The sequence below is a fragment of the Solanum pennellii genome, chromosome 1 (assembly GCF_001406875.1).
Source record: "Solanum pennellii chromosome 1, SPENNV200".
NCBI classification, from domain to species: domain Eukaryota; kingdom Viridiplantae; phylum Streptophyta; class Magnoliopsida; order Solanales; family Solanaceae; genus Solanum; species Solanum pennellii.
The window spans coordinates 97,358,534-97,386,253 of NC_028637.1; the positions used below are offsets into that span (position 1 = coordinate 97,358,534).

A 27,720-nucleotide genomic window follows, 5' to 3' on the forward strand; every position below is an offset into this window, starting at 1 on the left:
TTTCATTCATATTGATTTTGAATTTTGAAATCTACTTTCTTCCTCCTAATCATGAAATCATAATTCAAGATAATCGCTCAAAACATGTTTCAACTCTTTTCTATTATTATTGTTTTTCGTTTGTATATGATTTATGTTTGTCTTTTTTTCTCAAAAATCTTTCTTCAGTCTTTATATACAAAAAGGTCGTTAATTATATATATACAAATAGACGTCTAACATTTATTATTGAGTAACTTTCACATATATCAACACGTAAAAATCATATTTGTATACTATAGTTATACTTTGCATAATTGCGCTCCATAGCAAACATAAATATGTTATTTCGCTATACATATACAAAAAAATAGTTGTATAATTCGTTATACATATACAAAGAAAGTAGTTGTATACAAAAAATCAATTGTATTATTTGTGTATGTATAAAACGAGAAAGAGAGAAAGACAAAAGAAAATTGGACACAAAATATTTGTATTGTATAATTATAAGTGTATAAGATGAAGATATATTATTTGCACGTGTATATACAATTTTCTCTCGCTTTATACAAACGAAAACACAATGTATAATTTCATTTCTATTTGTATAAGCGAGAGAGACGAGGGTGCCGAGTGAAACCTGGGAGAGTGGAGAGCGAGATCTGGGAGAGAGGAGAGATGGGAGCGAAAATATATGTATACATACAATTTTATCTCGCTTTATACAAACACAAATACATTTTATATATTTGTGTTTGTATAAAAGTGAGACGGAGCGAGAGAGGGAGAGTGACGAGAGAAAGTTTGAGGGAGAGATGCGACTGACAAACAGTTAACTACAGGGCACAATTAAATGAAAGTATGATTATAACATTTAATTTGAATTATTAATTTGCAGTTATATACAATTTTCCCTTTATTATTTATATATCTTATACGATTGAATTTGTTAATAATTTTCTAGAATTTATTATTTGTATATACTATACAATTAAATTTGTTAATGATATTTATATACATTTAATTTGTATATTAAATTATATGTGCTTTTGTCGTTTTTAGAAATAATACATAATTACTTATTTGTATATATGCATCAGTTGTATATAAACAAATAGTTCTCATGCATTTATCATAAGTATCTAAATTGAATTATTAATTTTAAATCGGAAAATATCTTTTGTATTATATATATAAAGAATCAAATCAATTTTATTTNTTTGTATATATGCATCAGTTGTATATAAACAAATAGTTCTCATGCATTTATCATAAGTATCTAACTTGAATTATTAATTTTAAATCGGAAAATATCTTTTGTATTATATATATAAAGAATCAAATCAATTTTTTTAAAAAAAATCGAGTAAAAATAAAAATAAAATTGAACTTTATGGTAGAATTTTATAGCTTGAAGAGTCCACTATGGTAAAAAAAATTGCAAGGAAATACACTTGGCATAAATAGTGGGATATTTTTTACTTTTTTATGAAAAAAAAACTGATTATGTCCCATCAATTAAGGGATTAGTTAACCGTTATATTTTGTTACCTTATTTAGCGCTCATCTATTTAATTAAATACTAATTTTTTTTTGTATAAATTTAAAATCAAAAGAATGAAATATACGAATCTAATACTTCATTGCAAACTAAATTATATCCATAAAATGTAATTATATAAATCATAATTATAAAATCTTATTTATTTAAATTTATTTGTCATATATAAAATTTACCAATTAGGGATTCAATAAAAAAAATTAAAAATTAATAGATTTTTCTGCTCTCGTAGACGTGACAATTCCTTTAGAACAAAGGATATCACCCTTTAAAACATTGCTCCATAGTCCACATGAAAGAGTGAGAGGATATAGTGTTGTTTTATATTATAAGAGTATACACAATAAAGGAAAACCAACCAAAGAAAAAATCTATAATATAATATAAAGATTTAAATAAATAGTCCTCCCTCAAATAGAGAGCAAATCACTAGCTTTTAGCACGTCTTTTTTTAAAGGGATAATACATAAGTATTTCTTTAATCTATGTCCGAAATCTCAGAGATACACTTATTCATTCACTCCAACCTTATTTGGGGATTCATCATTGTGCGTGGTGAAGCAATTAAAATTATAACCGCACATTCAACATTTTAGATGAAAATTATTTGGTTTCTAACTCTGAACCAATTTCAATGGGAAAACTTGTTAGGTTGATGCATACATGTGTTGCTACATGTTCATAAAATTATCACATACCAACTTTTATTTGGGAGTTTTGTTCTCATACCTATGGTTTAGCTATAATTTGAGGCATACAATTTCTGCTAAACCAACCAGGATCATCAATATAATTTCATTGTTGGAACTGTGCTCTTAATTTAACAATTGAGCAAACAACCTTACAAACACCAATTTGTAAGTTGACACCAAAGCACATGTGATCATCGCATGAATGCATCTATCATATAGTTGCAAATGATCCACATGGCAGGTGAATGAACCCATATTCACATTTTTATATGTTTCAAATACTTCACGGAATTGTAATCCCGACTTTAGCTAATACAATGATCATTTTATCAAGAGAACAAGCAACACAAGAGAATTCTTGAAGAATCTTTTATTTCTTCATCATATAATCCACATGAGTTATCAATTACATTTGCATCACATTTAAATCATAATGGTCAACCGGTTATGCCAACTGATCTTTATTTCAGTACACTTATAATTTACTTTTGCACGTGATTCCATCAGCATGCCCACGTTTGTATGCAACAAACAAAAGAAAAAAATGGATAATCTTTTACATAAATATTTATAACCTGCTTCGGTTGTAGAAATTTAAAGATATTAAATCTTTTCATAATTTTATAGTCTCAATATTTCTTTTCATTTCATCCGAAACTTAAAAGTTTCTTTTGTGACTTATTACAACCCTAATATTATTCCTCTCGTAATGATAAAACTCAATAGAGCTTGCAATAATTTTATTTACAATCACATATTCTATGACACCATCATACGGTGAACATCTCCTCGAGGAGAAATTATATTATTATTGTCATGGTCAAAATTATTACGAGCAAGACATGTTTCTTGCTTTACTTTGTTGTTTACCATATGTACACAACCAATGACAAATTTGTATTCTCACACAATAATGACCACAACCCTCATAGGCAAGAACTATTTTTTTCTTTTGCCTTTTGGTAGTTCATAACAAACATACCATAATATTCATGACGTATAAACGCACACGACCATTGACCATTCATGTCAAATAAAATTTATTTATTTCTCTTAAACCTCCCGTAGAGGTGAGTAGTGACATATATGCAACCATACATGAATATATTCTTATTCATATTTTTTCTTCACATTTTTTCATATTCACTTTCAAGAATAGGCAAACATTCACATGCTTATTACAAGTCACAATCTCTTTAAGAGTTGAAGATAACCATTTATACATGTCATACCTTTATATTTGACATATTTACATGATCCACCTCAACATCACTTTGAAAAATAAAGTACACTACCACTTTATATTCTTTTATTTTGATGGAGGATTTATAAAACTTGTCAAATTATTGGGTTGACAATATTCACAAGTCCAATGACCTTTCATACCATTTTAATAATAAAAATTGCCTTCACATTTTGAAAGACTATTTGAAGAATCCATAGTATTCTTCCTTTAATAATTACGACAATGATGATTATTATAATTCCGTCCATCCACACCCTTATTCACATCATTAATTATTCGTCATCTTTCAGACTAATTATTCACTGCTACCACATTCATATGATTGAATGGAGCAAGTCAACAGGCGAATTTCAAAGTTATCACATGTTGCTATCACATTCTTTTCAAGAATGGAGCAAATTCAATAGGACGAATTTCAAGGCTTTTCATCAAAGTCTTAGTCATCATTATATCATCACTATGGTGCATTGACTCAAACTCAATGTCTTATCCATATAAGGCGTGTTAGGTCAAATTTTATGGGACTTGAACTCAATCTTTATCATCATGGTGCATCAAAACTCAAATTGAAGTCTTACCCCTTTGGTGCGATAGAACTTGAATCTATCGTCTTATCCTCAAATATTTTTCATTATGTGTCTGGACTTGACCTGATGTCTTACCCTTTTGGTGCGATGAGACTTGAATCCATCGTCTTACCCTTTAGTAATTATAAATATTAATAAGTTCCTCATAATTAACACTAAGAAAATTAATATCATATACTTCTTTATCCTTCAATTCTTTTCTGAGACGAAAAACTGTTAATATAATCATAAACCAATGTATAAAATTGTTAAAGTAAAACAAACCAATATAATCTACCTTTTCATACAACACATATATACTAAAATTAATTATTAGTATAAGAGGAACTTTTGAAAATACAAATGTGTAACAAGAAGAAATAAATAGAATCTGTTCCTGCTCACAAGTGTTTCAACTACAATACTTTTGCGAAGTGCTACAACTTTTAGAGCATATTCGTGCTGATAACGTGTTGTAAAATCAAGCTCATAAGAATATAATCATAAAGAGAAGAAGACAAGAGAAGTAGATAGAAGAAGAAGAATTTTCTTCTTATTCAAGTATGTGTAAGTCTCATATGTATATCATACAATAGTGAATGAACAACCCTATTTATAGGTTGAGAAATCACTCCAAAAATCACCATATTAAGTATCATAATAAATAGATATATTCTTATCCAAAAAGGTTCATGAAACCTAGTGAATATGGATAGTTATTCATGTACTTATTTTATGGACTATCCACTCATTCAATAAATTTATAACAAAGTAAATTTTTTTAATTATTTGCATGACCGGTGCAATTAGTGTAGTACAAAAGAATTCAAAAGGATAATAACTTCTCTTTTTTTGATAAGAGTCTTATGAACTCATTTTGATTGTCTTTTAAAAAAATAAAAATAGATTTTAAGTCAAAAATATTTTTTTAAAAAAATAAATTAAACATATGAACAAATGACAAGTCATCAATAATTTATTGATTTGCATTAATTTTACGAAATACTTATTATTTCTTTTATATTTCAAAATATTAAATAATTTTTAAGTTAAAAATAAAAAAAAGTTAAATAAAAATGACTTTTAAGTCAAAACTCTTACTTTTTATCTTTTGACTTATTTTAAGTTACTTTAAATCTATTTTAAGTCATTTTTGACATTGTCAAAACTTCTAAATTTATATGAAGTCATTCTTTTTTATTTATTTTAAGTATTTTTTTATATTTGTAAAACATGTTTCAAAAATAAGAAACACAATTAAAAATATGTTTAATCAACTTTTAAGACAATTCAAACTCACTCTATAACTTATTTGTTACTAAATATACTTATCATCTATTTTAATTATTAATCATAATTTAATAAATAAATAAATATGATATGTTATACAAACGTTGCACAGGACTTAAACCTATCCCCTCTTTTATAAAATTTGTTTCTAGTCGACTTAGAAAGTAAGAAATTAATTTTCCATATTCATATTAAATAGCAAAAAAACTATAAAAAAAAATTAAATGTAGTAGTAGTAGTAGTATTTTGGTAAAATAGGGATACCACCAATGTCGTAAGAGGAAAGCATATTCTTAGAAATAAGTATTTATTCTCTCTAAAATTATGAAATTTGGCCGTAAGCTAAGTTTCAATTACCACCTCACGTGCCAGCACTCACAAGTGAAGCATCTAAATAACCAATCGATACTCCACAAAAGCCTCTCGAAATTGCCACAACCTGTGTATCAATGCTGCCTCAACTTGAACTCCCATTATCCGGTGTTTTTCCATGGATTCTCTCTTAATAAATTCCCCATATACAGCTCTGGCTTCTTCTAAAACTCTTAACTCTAACATCACTTCTTTCAATCTTTCTTCTTTTTGTTTTTTCAGATTCAAAAGACCTAACAAATTGAAAACGTCTTCAGTTACTGTTTCATACTTGAATCCTCAAAACCCCAATTCAGAATGGCAAAATCACAGCTCATACTTAAAACCCTTTTCGCTTCTACTTCCAATTTTCAAGAAAGTTAAAAACTTTGCAGAAAAGAATAGATGGGGCTCTGTTTTTAAAGGTTGTAGTGGCACTGAGAATGTTCCTGAGGAGCTTAGAGGGGATTTGTTGCAAAATGGAAGTTTTGGGATGGCTCTTTTGAGTATAACTGCAACAGCTAAAGTGAAGATAAGTCCAATTGTAGCTACATTAGCTGCTAACCCAACGTTTGTTTCGGGGTTTATAGCTTGGTTTATGGCACAGTCAATGAAGGTCTTTTTGAATTTCTGTGTGGAGAGGAAGTGGGATTTTAGGATTATGTTTGCTTCTGGAGGAATGCCTTCTTCCCATTCAGCCTTGTGCACGGCATTGACTACCTCAGTTGCTATTTGTCATGGAGTTGCTGATTCATTGTTTCCCGTTTGTTTGGGATTTACTTTAATTGTGATGTATGATGCTATTGGAGTTAGACGGCATGCCGGGATGCAAGCAGAGGTAATTAAGTGCTTATCATATTGTCTTCTGTATTCTTTTTGCGGCTGTGGTTAATCTTTATGTTTAAGCTCTTGTGAGTGCATTAATTGGGAGATATGGTAGGCTGGTACAGGATAACAAGAATGGTAAAGGTGCAACTTTTATCAAGAAAGATCTTGAAACAATGCGGTTTTACTTACAAGTGCTACATCATTGATTAGTTGTTAAAGTCCCTACATACTTGTTCAGGCTATTAATAATGGAAAACATGAAAGTGGTTTCTGGTACCTGAATTCTTTAGGTTGTAAATTGACTAAGTCCCAATCATAACTCTGCTGGATGACTATGGTAGAAGATAATTGTTTGCTTATAGCTAAGAATATGAAATAATGTTATAAGTGCCCCTAAGTCATTTATATAATATTTAGGCATGAACTTAAATACGAAGAGCCGAAAAATCTGACAAAGCAGAAAGCTACACATTTTTATTCTCTTGAATCCTAGAATTACTTATTAATACCTCAAAAACTCTGAAGCCGCTGACTTTTGAGTCTGTACTCTTGCTGGAAAACCCCTGACCACATGATTTTATTTTTTTATTTGGATGAAATAAGGTAGTTTTATTAAGGCCAGTAACAAGGAGGTACCACCAACATACAACAGAAAGAGTAAAAACTCTAGCTCAACATTAGCCTTGAGGAATCCAGGATCTCAACAAATTGGTTCGAGTCTACTATCTTAGTTCACATATATAAATTTTGTATACATCTACTTTTAATGAAAGCTAAATGTTGTTTTTTTCCCTCGAGAACATCTTCTGTTTCTTTAAAGCCAACTAGTCACATAATGCGCAAATTAACTGTCCTCCAAATCTTCTTGAGCCTGCTACCAGTCTTCAGATCTTTCCAGCATTGGTGTAGACTCTTCACATCTCCTGGCATGAGCCAATGGATATTGAAAACATTGAAGAACAAAGTCCAAATCTGCCATCTACATTTACAGTGCAGTAGTAGATGATTTGTAGATTCTGCTGATCCTTTTTATGGAATACATCTACTCCATAATATAACATCCTCCCCCCTCCCTTTTCTTTTTTACTACATACATGGGTCAAACAAGCATTCTTTGCAGCAACCCAACCAAAATAAGCAACTTCGTGGGTGCAAATGTCTTCTACAACACTTTCTAGGGCCATTAGCCCCTGACTGTTAATAATATCAGTAGTAATTCTAGTCAATTCCAGCTGTTGGACTTGAGGACTTCCATAATGACCCACTTTTGCTCACATTGCTCAATTGTTTTGTTTTATAAGAGAGTAATGATAGTGTCCTGAAATCTTACTCTTATTTTAGGATCAGCACCATTTATCTTATCTGGCTCTAAATGACCCGTGATCTATCCGGTCTCAAGTTTATATGGTTGATGTTTAGATTTACCTATCAACGACACAAAATCTCTCAAGTCGGATCACCAGCGACTATGCATAATTTCTCATTGCTTCTGCTTGTCTCAGGAGTAGATATTAGAGTTGATTTTACTTCCAAATTACTCGCATGTCCCATGTGGTTTCCTCCATACTGTTGTTACAAGGGGAATCAGTAAAACATAAATTGTTTTGAGGCTAGCTGTAGAAAGGGTTAGCTTCACCTAGAATGCTACGTTTAGCACTTTTTAGAAGCTGAAAAGTGCCTTGATAGACTTCATATGGTTACATAAGTTTGCAAAATAATAGATTACGTTTCTTTAAATGAGCTTTTGGTCAACAATCCTTTTGCGTGTATTTTTCAGAGTAATGAACATTCTGGAAGAAAATTAACACCAAGTGAAACTCTGAGGAGTCTCGTGCTTTGTGACATTCTACTGCTGGAATCTAATCCTCTGTTCCTCGTATTTTCACCCCATGCACTATCTACGGAGAACCCTTTCTTCCAGAAAACATAGAAAGTACTTCTCCATTGCTAAAGTCGTGTGTATATGTTCTCACCAATCACAAAAAATTGCCTACATCCCTTTAAAAGAACAGTAAATAAATCTCTTTGTGTTGATTATATCCTTTTCACGACACTGCCGTGGAGACTTGCATTTTGTGTGATGGATAGCGTTCTGATTAATCAAATCTTATTCTGTCATCTCAGGTTCTCAATCTGATCGTTGAGGACTTATTCCAAGGGCATCCCATCAGTCAAAGAAAGCTAAAAGAACTTCTTGGCCACACCCCATTACAGGTTTTTGCTGGAGCTTTGCTTGGTATTATGGTTGCTTGGATGTGTAGCCAGGGTTATTTAATTGCAATCTGATCAGCTTCAGCAGTTATACTTGCCATTACAACTGTACAAGAAGCAGTCACTTTTTGTGTGAACAGTTGATGCCTATGGTTCATTCCCAAGTAAAAGGATAAAATATTCTGCAGCCAANATCCCATCAGTCAAAGAAAGCTAAAAGAACTTCTTGGCCACACCCCATTACAGGTTTTTGCTGGGGCTTTGCTTGGTATTATGGTTGCTTGGATGTGTAGCCAGGGTTATTTAATTGCAATCTGATCAGCTTCAGCAGGTATACTTGCCATTACAACTGTACAAGAAGTACTCGCTTTTTGTGTGAACAGTTGATGCCTATGGTTCATTCCCAAGTAAAAGGAGAAAATATTCTGCAGCCATNTGCAGCCAATTTAATTTGTTAGCCTTCTGAATTTGTACTCTAGTGTATACTCAAGCCTTTAGGATTTAGTGATCTGCTATTGATTTTGTCTATTGCATAGTACTTGATTTTCTCAGGTTAGAAAACTTTATCATTGTGGAGAGAGTATTATGGCACACTCCACGGAATCAGAGTGATTCATGCCTTTCAAGACTCACGTTTTTATTTTCAGTTTGCTTTCATCTGTATTCCTCTTTGTAACTGTATCTATCTGACTTTGAAGTACATGATGAAGAAGAGTGATTTGCAGTGATGTCGACATTAAACATAAAGGATCTCTTGGCTAATTCAATCCTTCATTTAGAAACAACAGCCATTTCACCTCCTTGTTGAATTGGTACATTCTTGACATTTCCTGCGTATTGTTACCTCTTGCATTGTACTGATTGGTTGGAGTTGCTAGAAAAAGAACAGGCTTGTGAAATCATTTTTCTTGTTTGGTTGAATATCAAATCATGTCAATATTGCCTATGTTTAGGGCAGGCACTTGTTGAATTGACTTCAACATTAGATCAATGTTGTTGGATTCACCTTAAACTAAAAGTTTTATAAACATCACAAATATGATTAATAAGCTTATTTGTGAACTTGATCGTGTATATATATTGAGTTCAAATAATATACACGGATGGTATAAAAGCATTTTACCCTATCACAGAAGCCAATTACAGTAACTTTTATAGCTACTGTGGATTGATAAACTGCAAAATGTGGTATACTGACTCATTTTAGAAATCATAACCCAAGAAGAGATGGGAAGAATACAAATGATACTCCATTAAATCATCAAAGTGCTCACAGACTGACTTAGATACGGTTATTTTCAAAAGGCGTAAATAAAAAGATGAAAAGTTGTGACTTTTATAAAAAAAATTATGATTTTAATGAAAATTTTTAGGAATATAGATCGCAAGTGATAGAAATAAAAAATAAAAGAAAAAACACAAAATTAAAACCTTGGTAAATGACTTGTTACATCAAATAAAACTAAAGTTTGCACTTGAACTTTTGTACCACTACCAATTTCTTCAACTTAATATCTTTTCTATTTTTCCATGAATTCAAATTAAAGTATGTGTATAATGAGTCATAAAGATGTAATCACTTTTTGGTCAGCTGCCATTTATAAGGTGGCTTTGTGTCTTTAATTAAAGTGAGAATAATGGGGTATTAAATAGTTCAAAAAACAGAATTGGACGTATCTATTACCAACAAGATACGTTAGAAAAATTCTGCTACAAATTTTCTTGCTATGACTTTTATGAAAGTTCAAACAGCAACATCACACAAGAGTTGAACAGTCAAGTAAAATATAGCATCAATATGGAATATGCTCCTTTGAACTAATGTTTTGTTTGACAATTGAATTCCTTAAATGTGGGATTACCACTAATGTTAATTATTAACAAACAATTTTTTTTTCATTAATGAATTTCTGTCTAGAATGTACCTTATAAGTGTGAAGATGTTTACTGTATTTGGTGAAAGGATGTACTAATACTAATTAATACAGCTAAAAATGGTTGCGCTACTCGTGATGATCACACTTTTTGAGTCCCATAAACTAATTTGTTTGATAAGAGAAATCTCACACAACTAGTATCAATTAAATAAGATACAAAATAAAAAATTTATGCGATGATACATGACCTTTGTGAGGCAGTAAGTTATAAGTACAATTTACATTATGGTATATACATTGTGGTCATTCAGAATGACTCAGTAAGTTTGGAGGGTGGTCATCTATATTAGTCTATGTTAAAAGATTGACAAAAGTCTCAGGTTAATGCGATGTGTGAATTTTTTATAACGTTTGGACAATCCTCCCTTTAAGCTAGGTTTAAGAGTGAAAATTTGATTCAAAATTTAATTTCACGTGATATCAAATCATGACGCATCTCATTCAATGTTGGGACCTCAAAATCAAAAATTTCACGCACTATATACATAAGAAATGGTTATTACCATATTATCATGTTTTAGTTAATATTTTTCTATAAAAAGTTACTTAAATTACATTATAAATTATCTAATTATGGGAAAGTATTTACACTAATTAATCAAAACCAATGAGATTATCAAAGTGGCATAGTTGAAAAGTCTTGTATGGGCCAATTTCGTGGAACCTACCTTCACTATACAGTACTTTAACAACGTTACCATTTTCTCGTAATTTGTGTCATCAATGATGTGACTTGTTCCCACTTAACGGCGTATTGTCATTACTTGCTTCGCAAACCAAAAACGAGTAAACGGCGTTAATAATCCACGTCAAAGTCTTCATTCAACGCTCCACTATAATAATTCCCACGTCTACAACGCATATCTTCTTCACACTACCAAATTTCTTCACCTTACTTTTTCACCGTTCAATTGCCGGAAATTTCGCCAGAAGTCGGAACCATTCAAAACCTCATTGTTGATCTGTTTTCATCTTATCTATATACAAACCTTCCGATCATCCATTTCGTCTTCGGTTCTTGTTTACTCCCTTTAGGATCCACTCGTTGTTCTCACTGCCTTTAAATTTTCTCTATTTAAGTTATTTTCTTTTTTGCCCCAAATCCAATTTCTGAAACCCTAATTTCCCGTTTCCCAAAGCTTCTAGCTTTTGCTCATCGATGGCCCATTACTAGTAAAAATTCATATATGGGCCAATTATGAATCTCTAGGGCTTTGGGAAGTTTTAATTTGGTTTCTTCTTCTTTTTTTTTTTTTGATCTGTACAGTTTCGATCTGTGAGGAGGAACACAGATTGTATATAGAAATGGGTTTGTGAAATTCTCGGTAAATTATCTTTTATTAATTTTTGTTTAGGGGTTTCAGCTTTGATTTGATTTTTGGAATTTAGGGTTTGAGATTTTTTGGATTAGTGAAAGATGTCTTCAGCTGGAGTGATTGCAATTAGTCCTATTTGCAAGGAGTCTATGGTGATTCCTCCACATTTTTTACATAGCCAAGAATCTATTTTGATTTACGTGGCTATGTCAGGGTCAATGGTACCAATGAGGGTTTTGGAATACGATTCAATTGACTCGGTGAAGCTTCAGATTCAAACCTGTAAAGGGTTTGTTGTGAAAAATCAAAAATTGGTATGTGGGGGACGAGAATTGGCTCGAAGCAATTCCCTTATTAAGGATTATGGAGTTGGTGATGGAAATATTCTTCATTTGGTCCTTAAGTTATCAGATCTTCAGGTTATCAATGTGAAAACTGCTTCTGGTGAAGAGTTCACCTTTAATGTGGAAAGGAGCAGGGATGTTGGATACGTAAAGCGTCAAATTGCTAAAAAGAAGGGTGCTTTAGTAGATAGTGATGAACAAGAAGTGCTTTGCAATGGTGAGAGACTTGAGGATCAGAGGCTTATACATGATATCTGCAAGAACAATGATGCTGTGATTCATTTGTTTGTGAGAAAATCTGCAAAAATTAGAGCTAGACCAGTGGAGAGGAATTTTGAGTTGTCTATTGTGGCACCACAACTGAATGACAAGGTAACAGAGAACAGGAGTGGGAGTGAAGTAGATAATAAGCTTTTGGTCCCTAGGGAGCCACCTGATAGGGCTAGTATTTTGGAACCTATTATTGTTAACCCGAAGATTGAAGTGCCTTTGGTGATTAGTGATTTGATTGGTTCTACACTTGAAGGGTTAGATAGAGGGCATTATCCTATTAGATCATCCGAAGGCACAGGAGGAGCATACTTTATGCTTGATGCTACAGGGAGTAAGAAGATTTCGGTGTTTAAACCAATTGACGAGGAGCCTATGGCTGTGAATAACCCGCGAGGGCTGCCTTTGTCAGTTGATGGCGAAGGCTTGAAGAAAGGAACAAGAGTTGGAGAAGGTGCTCTAAGGGAGTGTGCTGCCTACCTTTTGGATCATCCAAAAAATGGTAGGCGTTCATTTTCTGGTGAGGCACTGGGCTTTGCTGGTGTTCCACCAACTGCCATTGTGAAGTGTTTACATAGTGGATTCAATCACCCAGACGGTATCACTCCTAAGATTGGGTCCTTGCAACAGTTCATGGACAACAACGGAAGTTGTGAGGATATGGGACCTAGTGCTTTTCCTGTGGGGGAAGTGCATAAGATTGCAGTGCTTGATATGAGGATGGCGAATGCAGATAGGCATGCCGGGAATATATTAATGGGCAAAGGTGAAGATGGACAGGTTGTCCTCATTCCAATTGATCATGGTTACTGCTTGCCTGAGAGTGTAAGTCTTCATTATCTTTTTTCTTTTCTTTGGCGTATGATATGAATTGTCGGTTGCTGCATTTCCTGATATGTCTTCACTTATATTGGTTAAAGTAGTTTACAACATGATGTTAGTCATCTTCTACAATTTTGTATTGTGATCTGACATAACCTTACAGCAAGTGTCTTTTATGATTTTAAGTACCCTCTGTGATGGAAATTCAGAGGCATGTTAAGTTTCATTCATTATGATCAAGACTCAAATTTCTGATTTTAGGGTATTACTGTCCGTTCAGAACTTCAGATTCAATGTAATCTGGATCGAACTTTACCCAGCATTTCTTAGTTACTTAGATAGAAGCCCTTTAGATGATAAAATACAAACCAAAGGATTAAAAGGAAATTATTTTCATGTCAAGTTCAGTATTCGCCAATGGATGGCTGTGAAATGCTGGGGCTGACCACCACCTCTTTCTTACCCTGCATTTTGGGAAACCTGGTATTAAGTGCACTGAGCTGCACTAGACGTAATAAACACATTTGAAGTAGTATAGTGTGCTCTTTCAAAAGAAGTTTCAAAGTGCAAATAACAAAATTTCTCATTGCTCTCTGCCATGATACTGCAAAGAGACAACTCCTGTAAAATTAGTAGAATTTTTAAAGATTGTTTTAAGTTATTTATAACCTCTCTCGGTCTCTCTTTTTAATTCAAGATTGGCAATAGAAGGAAGACACGTTAGGACTTTGGTAAAATTATGGTATCCTTTGGTTTTTAAGTTGCTTTATCTTTTATGATATTGCAGTTTGAAGATGTCACTTTTGATTGGCTGTATTGGCCACAAGCTCGTCGGCCATTTAGCTCTGAAACCATTGAGTACATAAAATCTCTTGATGCCGAAGAAGACATTGCCTTGTTGAAGTTTTATGGGTGGGACATGCCTTTGGAAAGTGCCCGCACACTCCGCATCTCTACTATGCTTTTGAAAAAAGGTGTAGAGAGGGGCCTCACACCATTTACCATAGGGAACATCATGTGCCGGGAAACCTTGAACAAAGAATCTGTGATTGAGGAGATTGTTCAAGAAGCCCTGGACTCCGTACTCCCTGACTCAAGTGAAGATGCATTCCTTGAGACTGTCTCACGTGTTATGGATCGTTGCCTTGATGAGATTGCCTATTGATCATTCACTGAAGAATTGGTATATAGGTGTACATAGGAGAGTATGCAAACACCTTATGTCTGCATGCTCAACTTCAAGATAATTTCCTGTTTTTCAATTCACTTTCGCAGTTAAACTGGAAATAACCCTAGCTAGGTTGTGACCAAGTTCTTTATCTCATGTGTCCATTCTCAAAATACTGTAAAGTTTGTTGCTCATCTTTTCATGCTGGATTAACTTGAAGGAACAATATCCTTTTCCTCAAATAAATATTTATGATATTTGTTTTTACTCATAAAAATGCTTGCAGGAGACAAGGTTATCGACATTAAACTTGAGGCATATATTTCTTTTAGTTCAAGTTTAAACCAAGTTAGGGGGGGAACTGAGACTCAGAAGATGTATGGGCCAGTTTAAGCCTTTTGGGTGGCAAATTAATCAAGAAAGAACAATTCCAAGAATGAAATGTGCATATCTCAACTGATCTCTTTTATTGTACAAAACTAGGTTAACTGTTCTTTTCTGAGGTGGAGGTTCACAATATTATAGGTCATAGTATTAGTTAACTATTGTTAAGTAGTAAAAGTCTCTGCAAATAATACATATCACGTATCTATCAACTTATTATAAACATAGTGTTTCACCCTGTTGAAACGATGGGTTTGGTATGAAGTGGGACAGCAATCTTATTTTAGCAAACCTTAACTTGATGCCTAGTTCACTTCAAACCTAATTATGCAAACCTTATTTCTCACTCAAAACTCTTAAGTAATTGTTAAACCTCCAAGAAAACGCAAATGAGAAAAGCAAAACATCTTTGATTGGAATGATACTTATACATCTTAATATCAATCAACTGACATCAATTTGTTCTTTTCGAAAATCATTTCACCCCATTAAACATCAGATTTAATGCAACTATGACATCAAACATCTAAGTGTTGCCATTTATGTCAGCCTACAATACCCAAAAAAAAAAGTGCTTACGAGGATTTTGTCTGCTTCTTTGGAAAACAAAAGGATAAATATGATACGAAATTGTATCAACAATATCAAACTAAAGGAAATTTTAAAAACAAATCTATAGTTTAGGAGTTAAATTATTTTTTTTCTTTGTATACATGAATCTTTGCTGGTTACAAACAGTTATTCCTTAACAAGAAAGAAAAGCAAAAGGGGTAAGTAGCACTTTTGTTAATTTTGACAGAACAAATCACTGTAGTAGATCCAGACAATTTAACCAAGCAGTAGACACTGAAGTGTTTCCTCCTTTTTCTTTATTGCTAATGATAGGCTAAACCCAGCACTTTATTGACATCCTCTCCCTTTCTTATTCTACATTCTTGGCACTATATTTTCCCAGCTGGGTTTCATAATAGAGTGAAAAAGATTGAATCTTTAGCCATGAATGATCCTTACAGATCTAAACCCAGTAGCGGGCGAACAAATTTTGCTTCATGTATTTGTGCCACTGTCTTCTTGATCTTTCTTATTGCAGGCATTGTTGTCGCTTACTTCTTCCTCTTCAAACCCAAAACTCCCAAAATCGCCGTTGAGGCAGTTCGATTCCCTACTTTCTCTGTTACCAACGGTACTGTTAACTTCACCTTCTTCCAGTACGTCTCCGTCACAAACCCAAATCGGGATGAGTTTACTCACTATGACAGTTCGCTTCAGCTCAGTTACTCAGGGGAGCCGGTGGGTCTTGTTTTTATTCCCGCCGGGAAGATCGACGGTGGTAGGACCCAGCATATGTCGGCGAAATTTGATGTTCAGTCTTACCCACTTCCAGCCAAGCTGAAAGCTGATGTCTCCGGCGGGATGATTCCGACGACGGCGGTGAACGGCTTTGAAGCGGGGGGACCCACAATGGAGGTGGAAACGAGGATGAAGTTGGTGGGGAGAGTTAGGGTATTGAAAGTGTTTACACATAGGGTGGACAGTGGAGTGAAATGTGGAGTGATGATTCAAGTCAGTAGTGGCTCTGTTTTAGGCGTCCGTTGCTGATGATGAAGAATGGCAATTTGCAGTATGTAGAATTAGGTGAATGGGAAGTGCAGAAATTGATGAAGATTGTTTTTGTGCTTTGGCTTATTATGTGTATATGAACATATTATTGAATTTGTCCAATTGCAAGATGTTTTCTTTTGTGAGCATAAAGACGATTCCTTTTTGCCCATTTCCAGATTTGTCAGTTTATCGTTATTGTGCTCAAGTTGCAATCATTGAATGATTCTTGGAAATCAGTGATACGGGTAAGGCTGTGTACAATAGTCTAACCCATACCAAACTCCCGTAATGCGAGGCTGTTTTTTTCTTAATCTCATCTTTAGGATGTTTCTCTAAATGAATGATCACAGGTTTCTGAGAAACAGAGAACAAGTACTAGCTCCAGAAAATTATCAAGGCAGCATATAGAATAATCAACTTTGTACTCTTTAATAATTTTGACAGAAGTCGCTTTTAACTTTTGATATAATTACATGAACTATCCAACATAAGGGAGATGCCTAGAGATGCACAGAGAATAAACCTATCATGAATACAAAAATTTCCATTCTATAATTAAATCAACTCCATATGTATCATGGAACTCATCTCTAATGGGTAAAGAAGCAAATGATAACGTACATGACTCAACTCGTTGCTTCAGGCTCAGATTATAAAATGTCCATCACAATTCAAAGAACAATACCATCTGAGCTAATTGTGACGCTCCACCACATGAAGTATATGGTGTTAGAATGAGTCTTTAAGTCCGTGACAAATTGTTGTTGCCTACTAGAAACTAGGGAACAGTTTCCATAAGAGCCAGCATGTCTAAGGTTGAGGAGTTATCCAGCAGCTGAAAATATGCCCCTCACAGTCTCTCATTTGGCTAAGCACCGGCTCAACCTCAGGGAACATAGTAAATTGTCCAATAAAAAGGACAAAACCAAGATCGATATTGAGCTCTCCTTTCAATTTCTCAAAGTACATAACACGTGCTCAGTAATGAAGAATCAATTAACAGGGGCTGCCTCTGCCAGTCTGCCATTACGTTCCTCTTTCAGCAACAACAAATCGTCGCATCAGTTTTTCAATCAATGATTCTTAAAGCTTTCAAAAAATTAGAAAATATCACGTGGGACGTACAAGAAGAAGCCAACACGGTAATATAGTTTTACTTACAACTTTTCATTGTTTTCATGAATTTTACTCTCTGTAATAAAGTATCTACTGGTAAACCAACTTACAATTTGTCTCGATAGCTTATCTGAATTAAGCTTACAGTTGTGAAAGATCACTGTGATTTCAAAATTAGAGGGATACAACCACAACTATTACTATAAGGAAAAGAAACGTTTGTTTTTCCAAGAAAGGACATAGGAAAGTGAAGGGTTAAGAAAATTGAGAGGTACAGAAATTAAGTTAAGAACTCTAACCAAAATTTTCTTGCTGATAAATTCAAACAGAAATTCAATGCATATCAAACAAAGGCCTTATTGATCTTCTTAGTTTCTACTGTAATCCTAACTTGAGTGGATCTAAAAAAAAGATGGGCAAGCCATGTTTAAATCTTTCAGCTTATATGTTTTTATTATGTCTATGGTAAGGGTTGATAAGAGTTTTTGCGCCTTGATAACTAGCAAGTACCCATGTATAAGCACAGCGGATAATTAAAATGCAAACTGGACTGTTTGGCAGGTACTTATGAACTGTTCTAAAAGCGTCATCAGTTCACAATAAACTAGAACTAAAACTAACTACAAAGTGTAGTACCTGTAAACACCAACATGACAGCTATTTAGAAGTGGGCTTTTTTAGCTTCTTCCGTGACCTCCTCCTGAAAAACATGAAGGTTATAATCAAAAGAAGAGTTCTTGTAGTGGGAGAAACTAGGCATCATATAAATATTTGGCTTTATACAGTTCACTAGAAAAGATTTGTCTGCTTTAAAATTTGGCAACAGGTGTATGATTGCAGTGTACCTCTTTTTGGTAGGTTTTCCAGTACCAAATACACCTTTCATTACTGTAGTTACATCCAAAGATCGTTCACGCATGATTTTTTCATGGTATATCTTACTCCCAATATCCGTGATAGCTTCCTCCACCTCTTCCAATGACTGGTCCACATTGAGCTGCAACTGCCCTTTCTTGATTACTGTCACATTAAAACCATTTGTTTTGGCATCCCGATAAGCATCCTGCACAATAGGCAATAATGAAATAACAAAATAAAATTTCCTCAGCAATGAAAAATAGTCGATAGCAGTATTATGATCTTTAATGTAACAGACTAAGAGAAGCAAAAATAAAGCAGAGAACAGAGACAATACGCCAGCTATTTCAGTTTTACATAAAGTGAGAAGTAAGAGAATAAAGAAATAGAGAGGAAATCGAATCTATCTGATTTAGCATATGAAGGATTTAAACAATAAACAGTAGCACTAATGGCATACCTAGCTCGGAACAGCAGGAAGATTTAGCACATCTATAAAATTTGGGGAACTTGACAGCACATTTATACAATTTCAAGATTTCTAGGAAATTTATCAGGAGAGTAGGAAGTCCTACTTTCTTTTGTCCAACTAAATAACATCCCAAATTCGGAAGGAGATATCGTTTTAAGAAAAAACACAGATCCATAAATGTTCCAAAAATGTATTACACATGCTAATCAATATGCATTCTGACAGCTTTAGGATCTCACAGAAAAATATTACACAGAGACATAAGCACCCCCACCACTCATCCCCGAACCCTCCTCTTATGCATTGGTAATTTCTCCACCAACGATGTTATCAACTGTTTTAGATCTGGAAGCACTGTCGTTATGTAAAGAACACGATAGGACCAGTTAAACAAAGAAATGCCGTTACACCACAAATAAATAAATTTACCTTAGGAGGTCGTGCCACAACAAAGGCATTCCCATTGCCGAGCATTTCCATATGAGCCTGTATTATATAGCAAAGGTTTTTACAGTCACCAGCATTCTCAAAAGAAATTACGTGATACTGCTTGGGATCCAACTCCAGATCAGCAGCCATCTCTAGTGAATAGAATCCTGCCTTCATCTCTCCTTCTTCCTCAGTGTACAATTCAATACACTACAAACAAGAACAGAAACAGATATTGTTTGAGAAATCACGATGTAACTGGGAAATACAAAATAAGACTAGACTTTAGAGGGCCTTAACATTGGGAAGCCAATAAAAGGCTCCAGAAATAACTCCAAAAGTTCCCCAATATAAGTCTTTGGACAAAACCAACAACATACACGGTGTAGTCCCACAAGTGGGGTCTGTGGAGGGTAGTGTGTAAGCAGATCTTACCCCTACCAAAGGTGGTAGAGAGGCTGTATTCTATAGACCCCTGGCTCAAGAAAATAAACTGCACCAATAACCTTTGGACAATATGTGCACCAATTACCTCTAGATTGCACGGGTTCTATCTTACTGCATTAGTAGTGGTATATTTTGGCAGGAGTGTCACTATTAATAAAGGAACTAGGAAATCTGCAGTAGAAGGAAGGATATCATATTCATTTTAATCATACAATTATATGCCTAGCAGTACAGAAGCCTCACATATGAGGCCATGCTCTTCTTAATTGTGTTTCCCTCAATTGATCAAATTCGTTTTTAAGTAGGAAATATGACAAATGAAAAAGGTAATAATTACCAATACACGGGGTAGATCAAGCCACCATAGGTAGTCCTCTTCCTTTTCATCAGCATATTCACGATATTTGCTCACTACTGCCTGGGGTCCAAACAGTTCCATTTCTCTTTTCACCTTATCAAGTTTCTCTTTGATTAATTTCTTTCCCTTCTCAGGTAAGTTGTCCATCAGATCAGCAGCTTCCTTTATTTCTCTTTCTGTAATCCACTTGTCCAAGTCCTTTCCTACATCCTTCATTACAGATTTTATTTCCGGATCTGTCTCTGCATTGTAGGATTCCAAGAACCCTCGGGACCATTTCTTTGTATGCTGCCAGTACTCTTTACCAGATTTCTTGCCAGCCTTGATGGAACCATCACTACTTTCAATGATGGTCCTGGGATTTTTTGTCCTTGCATCTTGAATAGATATAGCTGAAGTTGAATCAATTTTACTGCTCGATGGGGATTCTTGCAATCCTAATGGCAAGTCTTGTCTCTCTTTCTTTATGAGATTTGAACTTTTTATGCTTTCTGCAACTACCTTGCGCTGTTCTAGAAAGTAATTGAGAAACTCTGAACTTCCTTCCAGTGGTGGACCTTTCCAGCGAGGTATAATTTTCTCGGGTGGATCATATAAACTGATGCCATCTACAGCAAAAGAAAGTAATTTTCTTAGCATAGCCTAAAATTTCAAAATAAATTTGTTTTTTCCTCTGACCACCCACTAACCCATAACCTTACCGCAACCCTCAAACAAGAAGGAATATGAAATTAATCCAAAAAAAATCAAGATTTTGGTCCTGAAGGCGGCTCAGAAATAAGAAAGAGACAAATATGATGAACAATAGAACTTAATTGTCGGGCTGTATCTTTCAAAATGTTCACCAGGTACAATGACATTAGGATTTATTTATTCGATTTCCATGAGGGAGTTTGAGCATTAAGAAAAATTAAATACCTGCTCCATAATCAAGGTTTTCAATGTTTGAGTGGAGCCACTCGTGCAAATTCTGTAGTTGTTTATTCTCTTGATCAACTTTCTTCTCAAGGCCACTGAAGAAGGCAAGTTTATCTTCATCATCCATCTGATAAAATGGCTCTCTACCAGCAAGCTCATTTTCTCTAACTTTAAAAACAATTTCATTAAGTCTTTCATCTTTCATCCACTCAAGCTCGGTGACATTCTCATTAGTCTCAAGATGAAACATCTGAGTTTTCAGATTCAGCTCCTCGTCAGATTTCTCCTTTGCCACACGGTAATTATCCCTAAATCCCATTTGAATCTTCTTAATGACTGGTTCAAATTCATGGAAGTTATTTTCCAACCAGCTTCCATTATTTGGTGATGGTTCCAGCTCTTTAGTTCTGCTGTTATCTTCTTGATGAGAGTGGGTTTCAGGTATTACAGTAGGTGGTGCTACTTTATCAGCATGTTCAGAAATGTCATTGGCTGGAAATGCTTTATTGTTCTCTTGACAATGATTTGAAGACGATGTCAAATCTGAGGTTTCAAGTGGAATCGACCGCTGAAAGATTTTGATCTCACCAAGTTGTGAGCTTAAATCACCAACTGTTGCTTCTTGTTCAGGTGATGACAAATCAAGTGATTTAAGCTCTTCATATCTGCTGTTTTCATCATCATCTGAACTCAGACTTTGATAGCACTTCCCTTTGTTCAGTGCAGCTACAGCACTGTTGCTTGTTGGAAGAAATTCTTCTTGTTTGAAGCTAGAATCTTTATAAGCAAAATCAGATGTTCCACATAAAGGCAACCGATCAAATTCTTTTCCTGCTTTATCAGACAGCTGGTTCACATCACCAATGCTCTCTTCTTCCAGTAGTGGTATTGATATATTTTCCACCTCTGGTTCACATTCAGAGGTCCTTTCTTGCTTTGTTTTCAGTTTCTCATTTTTCTTCGAGAGGTATTCCCTAGCTTCCTTAACTGACAGAATGATTTTTGATTTTGATGTTACAGAGATTTCACTTGGCTTGCTTGATTTTCCAGACGTTATAATAGGTTTTTCAGTTCCATAAGTGGAGATTACGTCATGCTTTGACTCACATGAATCTGCCATAGGACTTGCGATATCACCTGGTGGTTCTAAATTGCTGTTGGAGGTCTGAACTTCATAATTCACCAGTGAAGATGAACTGGTATGGACTCCATTATTGTCAGAGGAAGTTGTTGGCCCAACAAATCCACTGAGATCATGTTGCTCATTAATATCCTCAAACAAATTCTGTTCAGCAACTACCATTTCATTGAAGAGTTCGGTTGAGGCTGGATAATCTCCTGATTCTCCTCCATTATCAGCTTGAAGAGAATTTCCTTTTTCCTGTTCTCGTGCATGCCTCGCCATCTTTCGGATTTCCTCAATCTCTTCATAGAATTCAGCATTCTCAAACTGCTGATTCTGAAACTGCTCTGCTAGTGCTAATTTACCATCAACTTCCCTTGCTTTCTTTATGCTGCTCATAATTTCTTGCTTATTGAGCCAAGGCCTTTCGAGAGACATGTTATCTGGCTCTATGGTACCCCGGATAACTTCCACCTCACCTTTCACGGTCTTCTCCTTCTCCTTTCTAGCTTTCATTTTCCTCCTCAGCATTTCCTTCTCCAAACTTGAGTACTCTTCTTCTCCATTATTTCCAGAGATGAACATTTTCTTCAGCGTCCAAATTAAAAAGAAACCACAAAACACCACCAATCCAATTCTAGGCAACTTTTTAGATAGATTTGGATTTAGAGTAAGCGTACTGAGCCTATTGACAGTATTGGGCATCTCCCCAGATACTACAGTATTGGACATCTCTCCAGAAACTAAAAATTTAGCCACTGAACTATTCTTAGGAAGCAAATTTTTGCCACCTTCCATTTCCCTAGCTAAAACCTCCGCAAGTGAAATTTTTGCTTTTACATCCTCATGTTCCTCAATCGTAGCATTTCGATACAATGTTGGATCAATTCTGCTTCTTTTCAAAATTTCATCCTCACTTACAACTACCCTTTTGACCTTACCCTCGGAATCTTGAAAAACAGTAAATATCGGACCAGTACCAATACCCCAAAACTCTGTATCTTTCTTATACTGCTCAACCCAGCTCTCCAATTTATTCCACAAAACAGACTCCCCCAAAGCCTTCGTTTTCAATTCTTTCACTGATTCTTCAGTATTACTAACCACCCCAGTATCAGAAACAAGATTCTTACTTTTTTCATCACCATGTTGAGACTCAAATTGAAAAATTTCAGAAGTTGGGTTGTGAGTAATGGGGTTTTCAATTACCTGTTGCTTCTGAGTTCGCTTTTTCCTCAAATAGTTCTGACGTTTGGTTCTTCGGCCGAATTGAGCTGAAATTTGGAATCTTGAAGGGTTGGAGAATGGTGAGATGGGACTGCAAATCTTGAAATTGCGTGCTAAAGGGGTTCTTTTTCTCCATTTTGAGATGCTGAATTTGGGTGAAGAAATTTGAAGAGGGTAGAGAATTGAACAACTGCTTGATATTGTCAGCAAGCTCATAGTATTACTCGAACAAAGGAGTACTACAAACGAGAACCTTAAACCCTGATAAAAGCCTCATCGAGTTTTCACAAACTTTTTTTTTTTTTTTGTTATTTATTTTATTCTTTAACTAAATGCAGATAATATTTGATTTTTGTATAAAAATAAAAACACAGGAGTCTTACAAATTGGGTCTTTTTTTCCACCCAACTGATATATTAAGTACTAGTATTTCTTAATTTATATTTTCGTTATGAATTAAAAGATGAATGTGGNTATAAAAATAAAAACACAGGAGTCTTACAAATTGGGTCTTTTTTTCCACCCAACTGATATATTACGTACTAGTATTTCTTAATTTATATTTTCGTTATGAATTAAAAGATGAATGTGGTATTTATCCATCAACTGAGATAAAAAGTTGCCTATGACTCAGATCATTAAGGCAACTGAAGTTGACAAGAAAACTTATTAATTGATGGATAACAACAACTTAAGCTTTTTCTCATACATATTATGGGGAATCTGAATTTACTTATGACATTAGGAAAGAAACAGTGCCATTAAGCCAAAAATACAGAACATAGGACAGGCAAGAATAACAAAACCCAATAGATAAAAATGCAAGCAGCATTTAACTACAGAGATTTGGTATGCATGCTCCTTCGTCTGGATTCTGTTGTTCCTTCCATATTCTTCCAGTGACCCTTAGCTTGAGCTCCTTTCTGTCTCCTCCGGAGAAGAAAAGGGCCATGTTACGTTGGATAACGAGACCATCATGGCTATCCCTAACTTTCCTATGACTGTCTCTTATGCTTCGGGGTGTACCCTCCCAGATAAGCTTCCTTCCGTTTCCCCCTACTTCCAGGCTGTAGGTGTAGTTTTGTGCATCTGTCTCGTCTCCCATAAAACGGAGGAACGCCATGTAAACGGGAGCCATTCCAAGCTGAAATGCTTCGAAATGGAGACAAAAGTACTGACCAAAACAATTGAAAACCTGGAAAACGTCATCTGGTTTAGTATAACTAGCTTTGGAACAGTTCCAGAAGGAAAAACATTAGCAAAATACATGAAATTTTCAGTCAGAATCCTCCTATGGGCAAATTTAAATTGAAAAACAAAGCGTACTTTTACTTTAAAATAAATAGAAGATATTCAACTTACTGTTAACATCCACGTAGCATTTTCCACTTCTCGGGGATTAGATTTGACATAGCGATGGTTAAAAGTGCATCCAGAGTGCATGTCCACCTTGTGATCATCCCTCAAATGAGTAACCAAATAAGGAATATCACCAACAGCTGCACACTCTGACCCAGCATACGGGCAGTTGTATGGTCTAAAATTACAGGCAGCCTCATGTTTCAGCTTACTGTAATAAGGAAATATTTCAGGACATCCAAGAGACCCAAATTTACAAGGTAGCTCAAGTGATTCAGCCACCTTTTCCAATGCTAAACATCTGATATCACCAAGCTCCTGTCTACAAGTGGGACATCGGTTGTGTACCCTGGCTTTACATGTTGAACAGATAGTGTGCCCATTATGACACTGCAGCAATAACACATGAATATGATTAAGTATGCTGACAAAAGGTGATCCTTGAAGGACATTTGATAAAGATTTTTTAGACTCCCAGTTATCATTAACTAAATTCACTTTGGCTTGACTAGTTGTAACACTCATTTTAGTATCGGTGTTTGGTGAAGTAGTCTCTATATTTCCATAAAATTGAAGGACTAACTTTAGGATTCAATAAATTTCTTTAAATTAGAGAAGAAGTTAATGCATCACTTTGGAGGCATTAGTTGCTAGAGACTGTAAAAAAACCTTGTTTAAATAAGAAAGTGATCCATATGATTCAAACCGTACTCATTGCTACCCGATATATAAAGGACAAGGATATTTTTAAAACAATAATCAGTTTCAACTTCCAAAAACTTTGCTGTTCAACTAATAAACGGACCACATAATATAAAAGTACATTGCTTCACTAGCCATATTCCAGAGGAATTATAATGATGCTTTTCTACCAGTATCCAAATAATCTTCCAGCATGCTAAAAGACTACCAATATGAAGAAGCTAAGCTTGCTCTCACTGGACAAATAAATACTCAAAAGTGCAAAAACATATTCCAACTACCGAAGATGAATTTCTGCCGATGAACATAGGCAGAATTTAATGCCTCAGAAGAGGCTACCTCTAGGTCACCATAAATTAACACTAAAAATGCTATAGCCTATCAAACTATCAAACACAGACGTTTTTAAATATTGAAGGTGGCCTTGATTCTAAATCTTTGGCTTATACTCCCCACTCTGACTCCATGAGCTATACTTAGATGCTGACAAGCCTACTACAATCAAAGAGCTGAGAATTTGTACCCCTATTAAGAATTTAGGACTTTTTAGTGCATGCACTTCTGTTAAATCCAGGAAGCTGCTGGAACGTATTAGTTTTGAAACTTGCTTTAACTGAACACAACCCATATGAAGATAAAATACCAGCTGCTAAACCAGCGATTGGAGAGGTAAAAGGCATCAATGATGCCTTTACTAAAAAAGAAAACAAGGCTACACACATCACATTCTGAGTCATGAAACCGCAAACAGTCAAACACTCCTCCTCAATGCAGCAACCTAAATTTCTCCCTCCAGCTACCTTAACAGAATACGTAAGTGGTGTTCCCTGATTTCCTATTCTGAGGACATAAAGAAGTCTTCTTATGACCTACTTGCTTAATATGTATGCAATGTGAGTATGCAACTGCTGTCATTAACCACTGAAGTTGATCCTACATAGCAGGAGCCAGGAAGAAACAAATAGACAAGATTCTGTAAAAATAACATATAAAAAACACAATCTATAGTAGAAAACATTATACATGGAACAGGGATAAAAACCAGCAGGATGACTCACTAAGAATGCTCTCTTCTCTATAGATTATTGGTTGATGCTCTTCTTCCTAAACCACCTCAGTGGACTTCTCCCACTATTCGCTAACTCTAAATGGACAAGAATCCCATGTCAAACAAACTCATAAAACCCGTTGTAATGACTCGAGCTCCTAAGACTAGAAAGGAACTTCCCAAATCTAAATCATTCACTAACCACAAACAAATTATCATATTTACATCATCTCACCCTACTCTCAGCCTATCCACCCAATAGAAGAAATATTTTAAAGAAATAGAAGAAAAGATATGGTCACAAAAAAAATGGACATTTTCTTAAGGAAACGGATCTTGCTAAAACATTCATGCCATAAAGACATTGATAACCATAAATTTACCTGACATATATAGTTTGAAAAGTATCCTTAGTTACAGAAATTATTTAAGGAAAAATTAGAGAAAATATATAAATCAAAATCCAAGAGCATCAGACCATCAAACGACCCAACAAAATTTGAAACATCAGACCATCAAACGGACCCCGAATTTAGAATTGCACAATTTGAAACATCAAATGACCCAACAAAATTCAATCTTCGCCCAGAATAAACCCATCGAACGAATTGGGAAAACCCAAAATTGCAAAATCCGAAACAAAACTTACCAGGACTTCTTAATTCATCAAAAAAGTAAACGAATTTATGAAAACCACAGAACATTTTCGAGGGAAAAGGGTCAAACCTGATGGATTGGAGGGTACATAGAATTGGTACAAACAGGGCATTCAAGAAGCTCATGAACGCTAGTCGCTGGATGAATTGCAATTCCCCCATTATTTCCTTCACACAAGATACTGCTTCCGTTGTTGTTCTTGTGGGTCGTCGTCTTTGAGGACGAAAACTGAGAACGAATGATATGTGGATGAAGTTGTGGAATCTCATCTTCCTCTATACCATCAGAAGATGATACACATTCAATGCTATCAAACTCCATTCATTCAACAAAAATGTATTCAATTCTTGATTCAATCAAAATCAAGAACTGATGATAACAAATCCTCTTTTTGAGTAAATTTTGTGGAATTATTGAGGGGTTTTCGTTGGGGTGT

At 34.7% G+C, this 27,720-nt stretch overlaps 5 protein-coding genes across 6 annotated transcripts; 3 read left to right on the top strand and 2 right to left on the bottom strand.

Annotated features, from left to right (window-relative positions):
- Positions 1-5,710: 5,710 nt before the first annotated feature.
- LOC107008536 lies at positions 5,711-9,489 on the top strand. Of its 2 annotated transcripts, none has more exons than XM_015207621.2 (3): positions 5,711-6,526; positions 8,641-8,910; positions 9,164-9,489. In XM_015207621.2, exons 1-2 carry the CDS (start codon positions 5,828-5,830, stop codon positions 8,800-8,802), a joined length of 861 nt encoding a protein of 286 aa, XP_015063107.1. In that variant the 5' UTR covers positions 5,711-5,827; the 3' UTR covers positions 8,803-8,910; positions 9,164-9,489. The 2 variants fall into 2 exon arrangements, with proteins under 2 accessions (XP_015063107.1, XP_015063108.1); XM_015207622.2 differs by lacking the exon at positions 9,164-9,489 and adding an exon at positions 8,921-9,156 and having other exon boundaries at positions 8,641-8,677.
- A 2,026-nt stretch (positions 9,490-11,515) lies between these two features.
- On the top strand, positions 11,516-14,861 carry LOC107006642 (phosphatidylinositol 4-kinase gamma 4-like). Its single transcript, XM_015205161.2, has 2 exons — positions 11,516-13,419; positions 14,204-14,861. The coding sequence occupies exons 1-2, from the start codon at positions 12,082-12,084 to the stop codon at positions 14,579-14,581; spliced, it is 1,716 nt and encodes a 571-aa protein (XP_015060647.1). The 5' UTR covers positions 11,516-12,081; the 3' UTR covers positions 14,582-14,861.
- A 774-nt stretch (positions 14,862-15,635) lies between these two features.
- Positions 15,636-16,745, top strand: LOC107005477. The gene has a single exon (XM_015204079.2). The coding sequence runs from the start codon at positions 15,965-15,967 to the stop codon at positions 16,565-16,567; it is 603 nt and encodes a 200-aa protein (XP_015059565.1). The 5' UTR covers positions 15,636-15,964; the 3' UTR covers positions 16,568-16,745.
- A 230-nt stretch (positions 16,746-16,975) lies between these two features.
- LOC107005467 lies at positions 16,976-23,830 on the bottom strand. Its single transcript, XM_015204068.2, has 6 exons — positions 21,169-23,830; positions 20,230-20,858; positions 19,446-19,655; positions 18,532-18,749; positions 18,323-18,386; positions 16,976-17,606 (listed from the first exon to the last, which is right to left on the bottom strand). The coding sequence occupies exons 1-5, from the start codon at positions 23,732-23,734 to the stop codon at positions 18,344-18,346; spliced, it is 3,666 nt and encodes a 1,221-aa protein (XP_015059554.1). The 5' UTR covers positions 23,735-23,830; the 3' UTR covers positions 16,976-17,606; positions 18,323-18,343.
- Positions 23,831-24,171: 341 nt separating this feature from the next.
- On the bottom strand, positions 24,172-27,714 carry LOC107008840 (E3 ubiquitin-protein ligase SINAT5). Its single transcript, XM_015208035.1, has 3 exons — positions 27,354-27,714; positions 24,881-25,267; positions 24,172-24,713 (listed from the first exon to the last, which is right to left on the bottom strand). Exons 1-3 carry the CDS (start codon positions 27,603-27,605, stop codon positions 24,351-24,353), a joined length of 1,002 nt encoding a protein of 333 aa, XP_015063521.1. The 5' UTR covers positions 27,606-27,714; the 3' UTR covers positions 24,172-24,350.
- Between the last annotated feature and the right edge of the window lie 6 nt (positions 27,715-27,720).